The sequence below is a fragment of the Grus americana genome, chromosome 9 (assembly GCF_028858705.1).
Source record: "Grus americana isolate bGruAme1 chromosome 9, bGruAme1.mat, whole genome shotgun sequence".
Lineage (NCBI taxonomy): Eukaryota > Metazoa > Chordata > Aves > Gruiformes > Gruidae > Grus > Grus americana.
In genome coordinates, this window is record NC_072860.1 from 7,030,478 (window position 1) to 7,049,308 (window position 18,831).

General features: G+C 36.5%; 1 protein-coding gene across 3 annotated transcripts in view; it reads left to right on the forward strand.

Moving 5' to 3' along the window:
• CLSTN2 (calsyntenin 2) overlaps nucleotides 1-18,831 on the forward strand; it is a 387,192-nt gene that overhangs the window by 294,401 nt on the left and 73,960 nt on the right. For all 3 annotated transcript variants that reach the window (XM_054835708.1, XM_054835709.1, XM_054835710.1), the window contains exons 3-5: nucleotides 573-768; nucleotides 2,432-2,640; nucleotides 8,515-8,664. In XM_054835708.1, coding sequence (XP_054691683.1) covers nucleotides 573-768; nucleotides 2,432-2,640; nucleotides 8,515-8,664 — 555 coding nt within the window. The remainder of the gene's footprint in view (nucleotides 1-572; nucleotides 769-2,431; nucleotides 2,641-8,514; nucleotides 8,665-18,831) is intronic.

The window sequence follows — 18,831 nt, forward strand, 5'->3', positions numbered from 1 at the left end:
TGTCAAACTTCATGAGATTTGTATGGGCCCACCTCTCAAGCCTGTCAAGGTCACTCTGGATGGCATCCCTTCCTTCCAGTGCGTCAATCACACCACACAGCTTGGTGTCGTTGGCAAACTTGCTGAGGGTGCACTTGATCCTGCTGTCCATGTCGCCGACAAAGATGTTGAACAGCGCCGATCCCAATACCCACCCCTGAGGAATGCCACTTTATTTTTCTATCTTATTTTTCTTTCTGCTATTTTCTTTAGTTAAATACAGTCTTCCTAGCTTAGCTGAACATCGATGTTAGTACCATGTCTAGGGAATAGTCTCTAGGGCTTTAAGAAACCATTTAGTAATGACAGAGGAAGAGGGAAGTACGTGACCAGAGCTGTACTCAGTGCATCATGCTGTATGAGCATGTGGCTAATGGCCCTTCTGGATGTATTATAAACTGATGCCTGAGTCTGTACTTCCCCCATCTATCACAGCATGTGAAATGCAAATGAGTGCTAACTTCTCCAGTGTCACTCTAGTGCATAAGACTTAGACCTCCCTGGTTATGAGTGTTTTATGCTTTTCCTCACAGGTGAAATATGTGCTTTTAAAATCCACGGACAAGAAATGCCCTTTGAAGCTGTTGTGCTAAACAAGACATCTGGAGAAGGTCGTCTTCGAGCAAAAAGTCCTATTGACTGTGAACTGCAGAAGGAATACACATTCATCATCCAGGCCTATGACTGTGGATCAGGACCAGGTGGAACAAACTGGAAGAAATCTCACAAGTGGGTAAAAATGAGGAAAAATGGGTTGGCATACATTTGGCCTACAGTACAGATCATATTGAAGGGCATGTTTTTATATAGTACTCAGGTAGAAAGAAAGTAAAACCAACATGAACATTCTTTTTTTCCTTTTAGAAAATATTTTTCTTTTTTGCCTCCTGCAGTTTGACCCATTCTGCAATGGTTCCAGTTGAAGCTTTTAATAGGGTCCCTGTTCAAGTGCAAAAATGCATCTCAGTTTTGGTTTATTTTTCCATTCTTGCTTTCACGTTAACTAAACAGATCATCCAGGACGTGGAAGCTAGATTTTAACTGATACTTACAAATTCTAAATAGGTTTTCTTCTCTCTGTTCATCCCATTTTAAATGGTGAGAAAATAGAAATTACCCTTCTTTTTTTAGTATGTGGCAGTGTTTCTGACCTCAACTTTTGGACAGCAAGTGTCAGAGGAATTAAAATCCTCTGGAAGTCGGGGATATTGAAGATTAGTTGGTGGTACTTTTTACTGTGGAGCCAATTCCCTGCATAAGCTTAAGTGGCACAGTGCCTTTTTTCCCCTTCAATTCATGAAACCAAGCTCCAGATTATTTGTCATTAAAGATGAATTTAACTGACGTGTAGATGTATAACTGCTGTACAAATTGTTCATTTTGCTGAAAGCCATTTAAATAAATGATTAATAGTAATCATTCTTCCTTTTGTTCATCTAGGACACATGACAATTAAAAAATTAATTAGCTCTATAATGCACATTGAACTGTTTCAAGATATTTTAAAAGAATACACAATTAGAAGGAAGCCTGCGATATCAAATAACCATCAAGTCACAGAAACAGTTTTTTCTTCATATTATTAAATTTTATGATGTTTTTCCCTTGTATGTCAGTAACAAGCTAGTATGTTCCACTTGTGAAAAATTTTGGTCTAATCCTGACCAAATGAAATCTGGCCCATTGGGACCAGGATTTGTTACACTTTCTCGTAGTGGTTTGTATAGTACACCACATGCTAAACTAGGTTGTCGGGGTCCCAACCTTTGCTACTGGCTCTGCCATTGATCTAGAAAGTCCCTTCACTTCTCTGTCCCTCTGTCACCTTGCCTATCAAACCAGATAGCACAGTCCTTCAAAGGAAGGCCTTTAGAGTTTACTCATTAAATACTAAAGGTCTGTTACTTTTGACACTCAAAGATTTACATGTACAATGTTGTAACTAATTAAAGGATTGGATAATTATAATCAGCAGAAGTTGAGAGCATAATTTAATACCAAAAAACGTTCATAAATGGACCATTTTTAGGTAGTGAATATGTAAAACTACTGTAATTCTCTTCCCATTTTTTTCCATATTAACCCATTTTACATTGGAATGATATCATTGACTTTCTGATGGGGTCCATTTTAACAGGCAGACTGACTTTAATAGGGAGCACTGTGAAGCCCTCTCCCTATAAGCTGTGGCAATAGGTTTTCACCTAGTGCCACATGAAGTTATTAAATTGGGCAAATTAAACATAGAAATTCAATAGTATCTCATTTTAACACATGTTTACATAGTTTCCTAGATAGGTTTTATTAGTCTTTTCAAGTGTTTTGAAAACAAACTGTTAGTGATGTGTCATGATAAATTAATTTTTCTCTTTGATGTCTTCACCTATTTTAGGGCAGTGGTCCATATCCAGGTAAAGGATGTCAATGAGTTTTCACCAGCTTTCAAGGAGAGTGTGTATAAGGCCACCGTGACAGAGGGAAAGATCTATGACAGCATACTGCAGGTAGAAGCCATAGATGAGGACTGTTCCCCACAGTATAGCCAGATCTGCAATTACGAAATTGTCACGACTGATGTTCCTTTTGCCATTGACAGAAATGGTGAGTATGGAGAAGGAGCAATTGTGAGTTCTGGGACAGATAGCAGTAATTTCTGTAGATAAGTGTAATTACCTGTTGATAGTAGCTGATAAACTGGCTTGAGTTTTAACTCATGAGAGTAATCCTGTTCTCATCTCTGAGAACTGTTACACTGGGAAATTCTATCTGTTTTATGTAAGATTTGGTCAGGCAGTGCCACAGTAATTTACTATGGAAATTAACCCCCCAGTTTTAGATGAGAAATATGTTTCTCTGACAATCCATTCTCTTAATTGTCTCAAATCTAGTTTCCCATCCAAGTGATGGCATGTCCTAATGCAGCATGTTGCCCAAACTAATAGGATTTATTCATGGGTTTATAGCTAGTCCCATTCTTCTGAACTTTCTGGAGCAGAGTCTAAATGTAGAATCAATAATCTGCATATGTTTATTGATTGTTAAAACTTTCAGAGTATTGGTGTCCACAGATCTACCCATTTGAGGTGCTTCCTGAAGCAGATCCATTTAATTTCAGTTGTTTTTCTAAAGTATATAATATTATAAGAAAAATAACAAACCATATTAAGTTTCCCATATGCAGCAAATTTTGACCTTGGCAGCCCTGCCTGTCAACTTCCTGCTTTTCCCAGTCAAGTTCTCAGCAGGGAAAAGCACGGAACTTGACACCGACTTTGGGAAAGGTGGCTGGGCCGCATTAAAAATGTGTTCAAGATCCTCCCACTCTCTGCTTGCTTCAGACAATACAAAACAGTAGCTCTGTCTTTCCAGTACTTTAGCAGTTCTATACTGGCATCACTTTGTAGACAAGAGTCCTTGTTATTGATATTCACATGTGCATACTTGTGCAGAAGTTCAAAATGGAAATTCCTGTGCTCACAGTACTTGTTTCCCCAGAACAGGCACCCTGTGTGCATGCTCAGCAATGCTCTGATTTATCTTTCCTAACAGAAGCATTTAATCCATGTTGTATGTAGAAGGAGAATACTCTTTGGAAGTTAAATCTGATTTTTGGCCAAATTGGAAATTGAAAGCATGCATGGAGCTACTGTTTTCTCTACGCAGTCATTTTCATGTTGGGAGGTTTTACAAAACCCCTTTCCCCTGTTCAAAAATTATTCATCTTTATTTGTGCAGTTCTTGCACAATGCACAGCTGAGTATCAAAAGATGTTAGCATCAATAAATTGTAAATGACATTGGGGAAAAAACCCATATTGTTATAATAAATGGGGAGGCAAGTATGCTGTATAGGAGGTATAATAAAATGAGTATGTTTAAGTAAATGAGGTCAGCTGGTGCAGTAATCTTTTGCCAGAGCAATTGCACAAAGGATTTTTTACAGCAAGTGGGCATTTGGAAGAAGATGTTTGTGTGCAATCCCCCAGAAGCTTTTCCTCTCTATAGATGTTTTTTCTAATTGTGAGATTTCCCATGTTGTCATAAAAGGAAGTTCTTCGTGTTTCTGTTTGAGATCATTATTTTTCCAGAGCTCCATGTGACTTACCAGTATGGGGCTGGTTACTTACATGAGTCACAGGTGGTTTCATAATTTCATGCCAGGTTTGAGACAGATACCACGGATAAATAATACGCTGAGATTAGTGTGATACAGAGCAGGCATTTCTACTGCTTATGCCTTTTCAGCTCCTATCACACAGAGCAGCTGGCTCATGAGTCATCGTGGGTTTCTTATAGTCAGAGGCATGATCAATAGTATGTGAAGTGTCAGGAATCCTTGGTTACATCTTTGTCCTCATGTGCCTGGGACCTGCTTTTCAGCAAAGGCAAGTAGAAGATCATGGATTTAAACATGACTTTAAAGCCTGCAGCGAATAATTGGTATAAGGTGGTAATACTTGCAATTTCTTGCTCATGAATTTAATTAATATCTTTTGATCTATTTGTTCACTAAAAGTGCTGCCACAATCAACAGTAATTGCAGTCTAATTTGCAATTTTTTTAGATAATGGTAATTGCTTAAACCCACTGGGATTAGAGACAGAGTTAGAATAGATGGTTGCACTTTTATTTTGTGACAGAAATATGTTGCTTAGTTCCAACACATTTCACTGCTGAGAATGTCTCTCTATGCCAGCTGAAATAAACTAAACTGGTGCAAATTCTTCAGCATCATGCCCATTTTTGTTACCTTTAGGATGAATAAAATCTAGGTTGTCTTCTGCAAGTTATAATTTTTTCAGCTTTTCAGTATCATAAGTGTGGAATTTTGTTGCCCAGAAAGAATATTTAACCAAATACTTAGAATCAAATCTAAATATTGCAGAGGGCCCCAAAAGTAGGGTGTGCGTGAGGAAAACATGCCATTATCAGTCCCAGATGGTAGATTTTTTTCACCAACAACCTATGAAACTAACCACAAACACAGGGCTTTAGAAAGATGAACATGCTATTTCATCTGCTTTTTGATTTTGGCAGATCATTGTCTTTTTAGGCAAAACTTATCTCTCATATCTAGATCAATCCAGGGGGCATTTTGCTACCTTGAAAAATTATATTACACATTGGGGAACATTTGCAGAAAGGAAGAGAGAACCCTCCAGACTGTAGTGGTGCACAGTTGACTTCACATCAAATTGTGTGAGACATGAGTGGATAGGCACCCAGCACTGGCACAAGCAGCAGTGTTCAGCACCGGTGTAGTTCTTATATATCTTTGTAAGTTAGGCACCTAAAGGTAGGTAAGATAAAGCTTTCCATTTACATTTGGCATCTTTGACCCTCGGTATGTAATTTCTTTGTGAATAAAATTACGTTGTGTTATGAAACTGTACCACTAATAAAATAGATTCTTGTATATGATGAGCCTAACTTGGAAGGTAATGAACTCTTGGTCATAAAATACAATCATGTAAAAGTAAAAGGCAAATTTATGCTTTGCTATGCAAAGAATTGGGACTAAAGGTATAAAATATAGTATGTTTTAAGAGACTTTTGCATGCAGTTTAGTCGAGTTGTCTTCTTAGCAGAGAATCCAAATCATCAAGTCAGTTATGGTATCAAGGTTGTGTAAGCTTTTTTCAGTAACAGAAAAATTAAACCAAATGCAGAGATCTGTTGTAATGCCAGCAGAACAACATTTGTATGCATTTTCTGCCTTCATTTGTCAGGGATCAACACAGGAAGTAAGTATGGAATTTACATGGGAATTGCCATGGTAAATTAGTCAAGTTTTCCCCATTCTTGTGACTGCTCAAAATAAGATGAAAGACAGCCATAAAAGAAGGAAGTCTGTATCAGACTATCCCCAAAACTGACCCTGAAGAAATAGAGGTGTAAAAGGATGTGTCCTCATGCAGGAATTTTTATATCCCTGTTGTCACTTATCTGGTTTTTTAGGGTTTTTTGTTTGTTTGCTTGTTGGGTTTGCTTTTTTTTTTAAAATCAGTTACAGCTCTGGGCATTTCCAGGAAAAGGCAGAGATTTAGAAAGACTAAAAAAAAATAATTTTATGGCCTAATTGTGAACTGCGTAGAAAAGTACTTCTCCCTTTTTTTTTAAAAAAAAGTTATTGATTACCTTTTTGTCTATAGGTGAGAAATAAATAGACATTCTCAGTCTATCATCTCTAAAACTTTAATTAGTTTGTATTTATAGCACTTCCTTTCTGTATCTACTTTTTACTCATATTGATTAAATTGTAAAATAACAAAGAACCATAACGCATCAGAGGTAACAGAAAAATAGAATAATTAGGAAATCAGTAAAGTATTGGGTAACATCTGCAAGACATCCAAATGACCTTCCAGAATAACACCTAATAGTCAGAATCTTTGTAGTCCAAATCATAAAAGACCATAATGAAATACAGATCTTGGAAGGCAGATTTAATGAAATGCAAATATGTTGTAATGATTCATAAATCTTAAAGGACAGTTAATGTGCTACGCAAATTCTAGCAGTCTGCTAACGTAGATTCAGACAATTTTGGTTTCCTGACAATTATCTCTGCTGATCATGGACTAAAATAAGACCAAGGAGAGCCAAAGAGGGAGGTAGAAGGATTCATGTAAGAAATAATGTAATGCAGAAAGGAAAGAACAACTGAGCAGATATTAAATGAATTATTAAGTATACAGTGGCAATTTTTCATTAAATCCTCTTAGGCAGGTACTAATCAAGAAACTCAAGATAGTAAAATGGTAGATTAAATTGTTTTGCCAGTTACTAACTAAAAAATAACAAAGTAGTTTATATCGTTTTTGCGGTTGCTTTTGTGACGGGAAGAGCTATCTACCTGGCAGACATGAAAATGCCTGGCAAGGCGAGGTGCCTGAGGGAGAGAACCAAAGACGCTGTAGGACACAGTACTGTTTCCGTATTGGCCTTCAGTAGGTCATTCTGCTTCTCTGTTTCAGACATAAAAATTGTGATAGGGCTTGTCCTCCTCTGTGCCCTGCTCAGAAAGGGAGGGGTAAAGACTCAAAGTCAACAGATAATGGGGTATTGGGCCTGAGTTACAGCTGCAGATGTAAGGGTCTATTTAAACTACAAATTTTGAACCAGAAGATGGTGATAATTGCAAAAGCAGTCTTCCTTCAGGCCTGACCTGAAAAGTTTTGCATCAGGTTCAATTAAACTACTAAAGTTGGCTTTAGTGTAGCAGTAGTCAGAAAAGTGTTGGGGTCTGACAAGATAAGGAGTGTGCATCAGAGAGACACCTGCTAAAAGTCTTTACTTGTCAAACTAATGGAGGTTTAGTGAAAGACATTTTTAAGAAGTTGCATTAGTCTGCTTTTGCCTGTCTCATTCATTTGAGCAAAAAAACCCCCACACCCAAAACCCCAGACAATGCCAGCACACCTAACAACAGATCCTTGACCAGCACCTGTGGGAATCACTGACTAAATTCTAGGATTTTGGTGCGCCCCATTCCAAATTTAGCCCAAACAACTTGATATTGCAGATCCATGCTTGAAAGCAGTTGTTATGTGTAGCATTGATCCAGAGTAAGTTTGTTTCTCAAATTCCAGAACGAGCATTCTCAAAGAGATAGTATAACAAACAGCCCCGAGCAAAAGTGTGAAACATCTTAAACAGTCTCAAGTTTCAATATCAACAGAAGTGCATTTCAGTGGAAATGGACAGAATTAAAATGCTGAACTCTTTAATTACAAAAACATGCATTCTGCATGGTAATCTTCCAGTCCTGCAGGAAGTACTCTGAGAAAGATCTTTCCATTTCCTTGTGAAAGTTGTAATGTTTTTTTCCCAAAACAGGCAATTTGTTGCCTTTATCTCTGTGTCAGGTTCAGCACATAATCTCTGTTGTTGCTGAGTTTTATTTTCCATGTGATAACTCTGCTGTCATATTAAATACTGCTAAGCGTTCTAATGTAGAAGGTGATTCTGGAGCTTTTCCTATTTTTAAAATGCAGGGAAAGGTGTTAAAGGGCTAAAAATCTTTCTCATCTAAAGGGTAATAGCTTTAGGGGAAAAAGGAAGATACTTAGGCTGAGGAGATGCTCAGCAGTGGATCTCAGGAATGTGGTTGTCATGTTAAAGCAGTGTATTTTGGGAAGATATAGAAAATGAGCCTGCACCTACTCATACTTTACATTTCAAGATGTAACTGCTAATTAGTCTTACAGTCTAGAAAGTGTTGAGCAGATGTTTTCTAATACAGATATGCCCATATTATATCCCTAACATTTTACATTTGTCTAAAAACTTCTTTATTTCTCTGCTGGCTTGAAAGAAAGTACTTCCTCATAATTGTCCTGCCTGTGGATGTCCCATCTGCTTCAAAGCATCTTCTGGTCACGAAGGACTTGATTAACCAGGACCCAAATGTTATAGTCTGTATATGCTTAGCCAAGAATGAATTTCTGAATGTTATCTTATATTGAATCTACAGGTAACATCAGAAACACCGAGAAACTGAACTATGATAAACAGCGCCAGTATGAGATAATGGTAACAGCTTTTGACTGTGGGCAAAAACATGCAACAGAAGATGTCTTAGTACGAGTTAATGTCAAACCAGTGTGCAAACCAGGCTGGCAAGGTAAGGTTTAATTGTTTACATATTTTAATTTTTTGTTTAAATCTCTCTTCTTTCGTATTTTCCCTCCACCACACAGTTAGGAATCTAGAGTGCTTATTGCAGTGGTATAGAAAATTGTTGCTATTTCTTATGCTTACTTCATTCCAAGCCTGTTAAAAACGTGGATAATAATCCCATACTTGTTTACATTTGCCATGTTTCTTTAGTCAGAACAAAGAACAGATTAGAAAAAAAAAGAAAAAAAGAGAAATTTCTATTCTAAAAAGCTACCTTATAATTCAGTCTGAAAATACAGAAAGGTTAAACAATGCTTCTAATTTGCCTTTCTCCTACTACTTTAAATAAAACTTTTGAAACCACCATGACAAGGTACTTTTCCCATGTGTGCCAGAGTTGTTCAGCTTATCTTGTTCCAGGTACAGAATTGGCTTTCATGTGCATACGTGCATGAGTCAAAGGATGCTCATCTGGCAGTAGGAGTGAAAGGCATTTTTTTATCGTGATTACTGTCTTCATATTGAGACATTTCAGTAGGAATTGATTTTCTAAAAAGGTTGTAAGGATCTACAGTCTACTTTGTCTAAAATGCAGAAAAACCCCGCTAGCACTGTATTAGGAAGATAGATATGCCACAAATTATAAGGAATCAAGATGAAAATGAGGGCTGGATTAGGGACGAACCAACTGAATGTAAACACACTATGAAGATGTCATTCAGGACTAACCTGACCTTTGTAATTGTAATTTTTAAGAGAATGATTGAGAAGGAAAAAATCAGTTTGGCTGTTGTACTTGAAGGTAAATTTGCAGACTGACATTTAGAAGGAAAAAAGGTTTTCTTTGTAAAATGAGAAGCCCTGGTGTAGGGGACCTTGTAATGAAATGTGTGCAATATCATGATGCCATTTTCACAGTCCTCATTTAGAGCAGAACCACATTTTAATTTTTCAGGGATGTACTAGTTACCCACTCACCCAAGTATTTTGTAGAGCATTTTTATTAGAAAAATTAGAATACCTATGACCTATTTCCACATTTTCTAACTGATCTTATTTTTCAAAACACCATGATTTATTCTATAAAAGCAATAAAGTCTCTTTACACTGTAGAAATGTTCTGTTTCATTTTATGGAGTCATGTCAAATAAATACTCCCAAATTAGCTTGTAATTTGTATTATCGTGGATGTAATTGTTGATTTATTTTTTTTTTAAATTTCCATATTATTTCCGTTTAGGTATTTTATTGATTGAATAATTTTTGCAAAGATACCTTGCTAATGGTGTGTTTATATTTCCCAATATTGTCATACTTATTTCATAGTTCAAGCATCAATTATAGGACAGATGGTCATTGCTGGTCTCATCAAGTGGGTATAGACACCAAGTAGCCAATAAAAGTAATAGAAACAACCTCACATAAAGTTTGTTCCATTTTTTTAATGCTTTGTTCATTTTAGATTATGTGAAGTGTTTGCAAGGTATTTAAGTTTTTAATGAAAAGCTGGAATTCAGGTATTGTTATTTTATGCATGCAAAATTTATTTTCTTCTCTTCTAGAAGTCAGAGCTGTAGGTGGCTGATGGTTTGGTTAACACTAGGTATTTAATATAAGGGCCTACCAGCTTGTTATTTTTAGTGTGATGATGAGAAAATAGAGAAAACAGCATATATGTATAAGGAACAACTCTTAAAAAAAGAATGCAATACATAAGAAAGTTTAAAGCAGCTTGTCAAAAGGATATGCTTTGATAGCATTCATTATGCTTGAATTTGTGCTTTTTGCTTATTTCTGTGGCAATTGGGCACCTTCTGATCTGATAAAGTTTTATGATGAGTCTTTATCATAGGCAAGGTAAAAATATGAAATAATATGTTCTGCTCTAGCATATTCCGTGCCATCCATGTGGAATTGTACCTTTCCATCTGTCAAACAGGCGACGGTTTCACTTCATTGGCACGTCTCCAGGTGAAATGGCACAAAGTGCAAGTGCATAGTGTTTGCCTACTCAGGGTATAAGGTCTTCAGGTAAACAATTGGGCAGATATTACTTCAGTTCTTAATTACTAAATCATTTATTATAATTTGAAAATAAGTTGCAACATAATACTTCCAGAATTGTCTACATTTCTCTTAATGAGTTTTTTAATGCCTATTTATTTTTAAAGGTGAAGGTAATCACATAGGTGATGTTGTTTTCCACTTTGAGCCAATATCTGTAAAAATTAACTGTTGCTAAGAAAAAAAAATTAATGAAATAAGCAAAACTTACTAATAGTATTTCCAGTACTTAAAGAGGAAATCTGGAGACAGGGAAGGGAGGACATTTTTAGTGTTCTTTCTTCCCTGACCTCCCCACAAAGAGGCAGCCAGCAGGTATGCTCCATCTTCTTTGAAATAATGATATTTTTGAAAAGATTGAATGACTAAGGGAGGTACAATAATGTTTTGCTTGACAGAAAAGATGAATATTCTGAGCCTTTAGTTATAGAAGTTGCCAAAATACGATATCTGATTTTTTTTTTTCCTGTTCTTCAGTGTTAGCTTGAGCAAAGAAATACTTGGAATTTCAATTTATAGCATTGGCAGTTAGTTCTTTAAAGTTACTGGCTTTAGTAATCTGAAATATTGTGCAGTTCTTTCTGTGATTACCATGAATAGCGATTGTAGTAGTCTAATGCAAATTCAGAGTTAAAAATTTCAGTGCAATAAATTTCAATGCAGATGCCCTTCAAATAACCTCCATTGTGCAGGGGTGGGACAGGGAAGAATAGGTTTACGTGAAACAATGTACAAAATTACTTCTGTTTCTAGAGGTCGACTCCACATGACTGACATGTGTAGCAGAGCAAATAAGACTCACCAAGCCAAGGTGCTATCCTTTAAACGATATTCCCTTGGGCTAATAGCATTTAAGTCTTCATTAAATCTAGGAGCTACTTCCCTACTCTTTGAAGATGGACATTAATATACAATCAGCAAGCATGCCTACACAGATATTTTCAGCGAACAACAAGCCTCCGCTCTATTAAGAGGCTACTTTAGAAACAAACTTGACCCAAACTGACATCAAACCATTCTGAGCAGACCATTCTGAAATGTTATTAGTAGCCTAAGCAAGCTAAAAATGTAAATCAATGAGCTGAATTAATTCCTAATCAGTTATTTTAATTGGAAATTCTCATTAGTGGGTTTTGTCAACAGACTTTTACAGCTGTGCTACAAATTCTCTTCATGCTATCTGTGTTAATTTCCATGATTTTCAAACAATGGAGTGATCGCTTACTGCCAGGTAAGTAAAGAGGCTGCATTATGCAGAAAAGCTAGATGATGGTATTTCTGACACCATAATGGATAGATCTGCAGTTGAGGATATTTCTATTTTTTGATTAATTTTCTTTTAAACACAATTAGTGGGTTTCCATACTACAAAATATCCTGTTACCTTCAGCACATTGCCTGGGGTTCTGTCCATTCCTCGAGGGCTCTGCCTTTGTTTCAGCTCTATGGACACAGAGCAGACACTACACTTTTTCCTGTACGTTCCGGTGTGGTTGTCTTCACTACGGCAGTTTTAATGTCACAAGTATTGATTTCTGTAAAGCTACTTCTGCCTTATTCAAAGCAGAGTAGATAGAGTTGTGGCAACACAGTACTAAATATCCACATAGTATTTTCATTAAAAAACATGAGGTGAAATAGAGAGTAAAAAACCTGTAATCTAGACTATGTTTCCTTTAGGTCAGTTGTGGTACCATAATATTGTCTTTTTTTCTTTCTGGTACTTTTAGGAACAGTATTCATAAAACTGAAGAAGTTACTGTCCCCCGTAGTGGGATAACAAATGGAAATAAAATATAAAAAACTGTGCTGAAAGATGCAAGATAGCAGAAAGTTGAAAACAATTATTCCTGTACCAAGCTCTCTGGTGAATGATGTACTACATGGGGAGAAAATAAAAAGGAGTTTAACCTCAGAAAAGGGCAGACTCGTGTCCCCAAAAACTTAGAATATGTTTTGAGACTACTAGAGGCCTGCTCAACTATTGACAATTAAACCAAAAATCAGGTTGTTCCCTCAAATGCAATTGATTTCTCACAGAAAGTAGTTATTAAGGTATAAAACAAAAAAGCTCCTCTAAACCAATCAGTTGAATACCCCAGTAAAGTGTCAGAGGACTCTGCCTGTTCTGAGAGAAACAGGGAAAGTTTGGGAGATAAATATGCAGCAAAGACAACAGTCCAAAAATTAAAAGTCATATTGTCTTCTCAGATCAAAGAGGACTTAATTTTTTTTCCTGCCAAATTTAATATGGTCCTTGCATAAGCAGTGCTCACTAACCTCCAGTTTAAGAGAAAATTAGGATTCTGATTAGAAAACAGGATTTCACAGCATCTGGCCTGAAGTGTTTTACTAATTTGAAAAGATTTCCTCCACTTATCTTCAAGTCCTATGAACCTACATACACACATAACATAATTAGCTGAGGTAACAATATAAAGTAGAAGTTCCTTAAAAATTCATCTTAAAAAAAATGTTCCTTAAAAATTCAATGACTCTCCACTTAGTGTTTGCTTAAAAATAGTTTTGAAATAAAAGCTTCTCTTTGTTTATTTACCTAATAGTTTATAAAAATATTTAATAAGAGTAGTTAATGTATCAAAAATATTGTGTGTTCCTTCATTTTTAAGACATGTAGGGCTCACTAAGGTGATCTAGGGATTTGCTGCACGAAAAGGCACATTTTTACCATGTCTTCAACGTTGAATAGTCCTTCAGAGGCCACGTACACGTCAGATCAGCTCACTTTTCCTGCTGAAATGTAACCTTACTTTGTTCAGAGAAGAGCAGGACCTTCTCTTTTAGTCGCAGAGTGATCTTGGATCACTTCTTAGTCAACATACTTCGTAGACGCTATTTGCAGTAGATGCTGAGTAATTTTAGAATGGTATTCATGTGGGCTCTCTAGTAAAATCCAATTACAGAGGAAAACCAAAACTGTATTGGCTTTTGAGCTGTCAGTGCTTTTAACAAGGAGCAATATGATTACTAAAGCAATTGGTTATTTGGAGGAGAGTGGCCAAGTACAGAAACCTTGCTTATGAGAATAAAATTTCTAGTCTTCAGAAATAATTTTAAAGGCCCAAATATTTTCTACAATAAATATAAATCAATTTCTATTCTTCTTGTGCACATACCTAGCAGTTTAAAATGCAAAGCTTGTGTTGTCTTAGCTATATTTACCCATATTTTTAAAAATGAAATTGCAAGGCAGGGAGCCTTTGTGCCAGTCTAGTCTTGGAACTGCTGTGCATGCATTAGCCATACATCCTTGAAAAAAGGTAACCATAACAAAATGCTTACATTCAGCTATTAACTGGAATGGCATCATTTTAGTAGAATACCTACTCTTTAAATACTCATTTCAGACATTTGAAAATTAATTGAACTTCTGAGTACTTTTGATTTTTGAGCTCAAAGCTTACATAAGTTCATACTCATTCATGTACTTGTATCAGCACTATTTTCTTTTGTTTGACTACCAGACATATTTAGAGAAAGCAGTCATACCTGTTTCAATCTAATTTTTAAGATATGCTCTCTTTTCCTCAGCAAATATTATGTATACATATTAGAGCTAAATGCATCTTTCCTGAACAGTCTAGATAGGATGTTTTCAGGTTTCTTTCTACCATAGCCTTCTACTGGAAACACAGTGCTTTATATATTCCAAGACTCCCTTTTTTTTGCCAGGCTGTATCAGACTGGTGGCTCATGGACATGCTGTTATTGACTTAATGGAATCAGCTCCTTTTCCATGTGCCATTTTTCAGTGATGACTCACCAGTTTGCTGAAGTGCCTGAGCATGAACTGGCGTTTTGTATCATTACTACAAAACATTATTTCTATAACACCAGTTTTCAAAGTCGTCTTATTCTGTGCTTGGGGTACCCTCTTTCTATATTGACTTCCAATGTAGAATTGCCTTCCAGTTTTGTTACTAGCAGAAGTAATTAACACAGTCCTGATTTTGTGCCAAGACCATTAGTGGAAATATCAAATAACAATCCCAAGGCAGATTCACAGGGATCTTTACTAGTTACTTTCCTGCGTACCATGAACTTTACATTTTCAGAGTTACCCATTATTGCCTTCTCTTTAGGCAGTTCTGTATATACGTTACAATTGAAATACTAAAGCCTGCCTTTTCCATCTTAACAGATAAAAGAAACCATTCATTTTAGACCCATTTAACTAGATTCTTATTTCCATATACGTCTGTGGAAGTTCACTCCTTTGATCACCATTCTACATTTACAACTACAAAAAAAGTCTTTCCTTTTTTTAATTTTCACTGCAAAATCTCCATGAGCTTCACTGTGGCAGTTATCATTTCATTGAAAAATTTCTTATCTCTGAGATGTAGCTGACAGCTGGTGGTTCCATAAATGTTTCCTCTCCTCAGAAGTTGAAGCACTACAGGATATCCAGTTAGGTTTGAAGCTTTTCCCTATGATTTTTTTTTTCCCCTCTACATGTAAAACTTCCATATATTCTTACACCGTGGGCTTAAAATTTGCAGACTTTCTACACAAGTTTTGACATCCTCAATTCAATTGATTTCAGTAACTAGTCCATGCAGTGTTTCAGAGTCTGAATTTGAGAAGGTCTTTGTATAGTCTTTGGTAGAGAAATCCCTTGGAATACAGGATCCAAACACTAGTCACAGCTCTTGTTCTTCAGGATAACTAGAAAGCTGCCTCTTCCCATAATGACATCTTTTTGTGGTAGTTTGTCTTTCTGAAAACATTAGAAGTCTCCAACCACATCTGAACCTGATGTGAAGGAGCAGCAAGAGCAGGGCCACTCCCTGAAGGAAGGCAAGCTGGGAGCCAGTTGTAATAACAGAGCTAGCAGAGCTTTCATCACCAAGGGTCAACCCCTCACCCAGCTGAGGTGAGCAGGGAGACCCAGAGATGGCAGCCAGGTTCAGCCAAGAGCCCAGATCCTCAGGCATGTTCATGGTGACGAGGCAGGTCCCAGGAAGTCAATCCATAGAGGAGAGTTAGGATCAGGTCACTGGCCAGGCTGTCGGGCAAGAAAGCCGGTTCATGGGTTACTTCTGGATAAAGGGACCCTATGGCCAGAGCTGTGGCTGAGCTAGACACACACCCCTCCAGCATCATAGGTCAGGCTAGGACTGAAGTGCTGAGGCTGAGCTTAAAAAGAGCTCCTGGCTCATTGGTGCAAATGGAGGCCCCAGGACAGGCTTATGGAGGCTCATTAGGGGTTATTAGCGGACTTGGGGCTCTGACACCCAGTTTGCTGTAGGAAATACCTATTATTATTCAAATGCAATCTCACAATAAATAATAGTTTAACCTATGCTGTTGTTTCTTATTTTTTAGATTCTTATATGTTTATTTTGCATAATTAGGCACCATTAGGGCTTGGGGTTTTATCACTCAATGGAATGTTCGGTGTCTCTAGTTCAGGCACAACTACCATTCCATTATGGTTCACTGTCTCCTGCAACAGCAGAGCTTACCGCCATCCTGCAGCAGTCCAAATTTCTGTCTCTGGTTCGTTGTTTTTTAAGCTATCGGCATGCTGCAGAAAGAAAAGGTATATGTGGATGTTTCTTTATGCTTATGAGATCCACATTCTTAGCAAACCGTGGTGCCTTAGCAGGGCTTTGGAAGTTAGAGTTTTCTCATTGCTATGGAGAGGCTTTAACTGGGTCAGAATTTCTGATTATCATTTCCTTAACAAATCACTCATCATATTTAACATACTTAAATTTGTATGTGGCATCAGATTTAGCAGTCCTATCATTTGTATGTTACTAGCTTGTAGATTAGCTGTCAAACCTAGAAATGTTTATTAAGGGGTTTTTTTTATTATTTTGTTACATGACTAGTGGTGCTGGATACAAAAGGATCTTTTCTCCCTTAATAAAAATGAACAGAACTTTAAAGATTATTTTGCACTGTTGATTAAAAATATTAATATTTTATATATACATGCATATGTTATATATGTGTAGGTATATATGTATTTATATATATTTAAATATGTATATTGTATACATATATATGTTAATTTAAAAATAAGGGAAAATATAATTTAATAAAAAATATCCAAAAAGGTATTTATTTCTGTGTGTTATTAAACACACAGAAGAAGCGCGATCCTAGCTGATACTTAAATCTTGCTTCATTTTTGGCATAATTTCTACCAAACTTCCCTAGCAAAATACACATCTGCTAGCAGTGGTAGGAGTTGTGGCAACCATTGTAAAGCTCTGTACTTGGTTCCCAAGAGAAAAAGTATTTTTTTCTGTCAACGGTGACTGCTTGACCCTTTAAAACTTAGCAAATTGTTTTTAGAAAATTATATTCTGGGCATCACACAGTGACATTGATGGATCCTGGAAGTAGCATTTTGCTGATGCTTACTAGTTGATTTGTGGCCAGTTAACTAGGGGACATCCTACCAAATTCACTCCTTTGTAAAATAATCAATTTCACGAATGGGAAACTGCTTAGACAACCTGAACAGACCTGGTTATTTTAAGTAGTTCAGGATCTTCACAGAAACAAAGGTATTTAAGAAAGGCCCAGGCATACATGCACTACCAGCCTTTTTTCTAACTTTCCTTCTGAGACGGCAAGGCATAGCAGATGATCCATTTTAACCTTAATGATATACTTTAAAATTAAAATAATAATGTCAACTCAATTTTGTTCACCTGTAATCTGTGTTGAGAAACACCATTCAGATTTTCTGGAAAGGTCTGTTGCAAGGCTGAGGTTTCCTTTTTTTGCAAGTAAAAATTTTCCTTTTTCAGAAGTTTTGAGGAGGGTTAATCAGGAAACAGGGGAGCAGAACAGATAAGGTTGTTGCTTTGTGTGTCTTGGGGGGGTTGTTTTTTTCCAAACGGGAAATTAAAATCCTTTCAAATGTTGTTGGTTTGGGTTTTTTTAGAGTTGCACGATTTATTTATAAGTCCATAAATATACAGAATGTTGCCCAAGAGAAAATATGTGGGAACTGTTACTCTGTATCTGTTTTGCTAAAAAATCCTTTATGTTTATTTCAAAGTAGAAATTCAAGTACCAAAGTGTGTACATTTTCCAAATGTCTTATGGCCATTGATCTTTCACATTTGGAGAAAGCCTAACTGTACAGCAGGTATTTATTGAGGTGGCTGCAGCATATGACATTCTGACAACGTGTACTTTCCAGTAAATTCATGGTGTTGAAAGAAAATTGTAGTTTTGTAAGTTGGTTTTGGTCAGCATGAAGAGCTGCCTGGCTGCTGCTTTTAAGAGGGAGTTTCATAAATCATGAAAATAAGTGTACTTTTCGTAAAACTGCAGAGACATTTCTGATCTTGTTTGAAATGCTTTGTGTATACTGACATTTTTATTTATTCCAGATTGTTTCAGGTTTTCAAATTGATAGAGAGGAAAATGTTTGATGAAAAAAATACTTCAGCAAAGCTGTGAAGTATATAAGTATTTAAAAAAAAAAAAAAAAAAGACAGAATAACCTTTAGCCAAGTACCCCAGCCTATATAGATAGGACAGATGCAAAGATGCTGTAGAGGAAACAGATCTACCAATTACATTGCTCTGGGAATCTTATGTTCCAGCTATTATCTAGAGATGCTGCAGAGACTCACTAATAGCACTACATAAATTTTATCGTACATTTAGCTGCCAGGATGCACATCTTCAGTCCAACATGAGAGAAGTTTTCATTTTACTGGCATAGTAGGAGTTGTGTTGCAATTGTCTTTAATTACCTTGCCATCATTTTTAATGTCATGAGGTGGAACCAAAGTTCATGGCCACATACATGGAGGAGGAGACATGAATCAGGTCATACTGCCTCTGCACATGAGTGCCATACTCCTCCAAGGACAAATCAGATTAAAGCATTCTTAGTGTTATCAAGCATTAGAAATGAATTAAAATATAATACATGGATCACAAAGAGAGAGTCGTGTACCAAACTGTTAAGTGTATAGATCAAGGAAAATCTTTGCATTATCCTTCTGTTAAAAGCAAAACTTATTCAGTGCACTGGGATTTACTTTTAAAGGCTCAAACTGTCACTGAAGTTTGATCCATTTTGATCTTGTAATAGTTTGAGGATCTC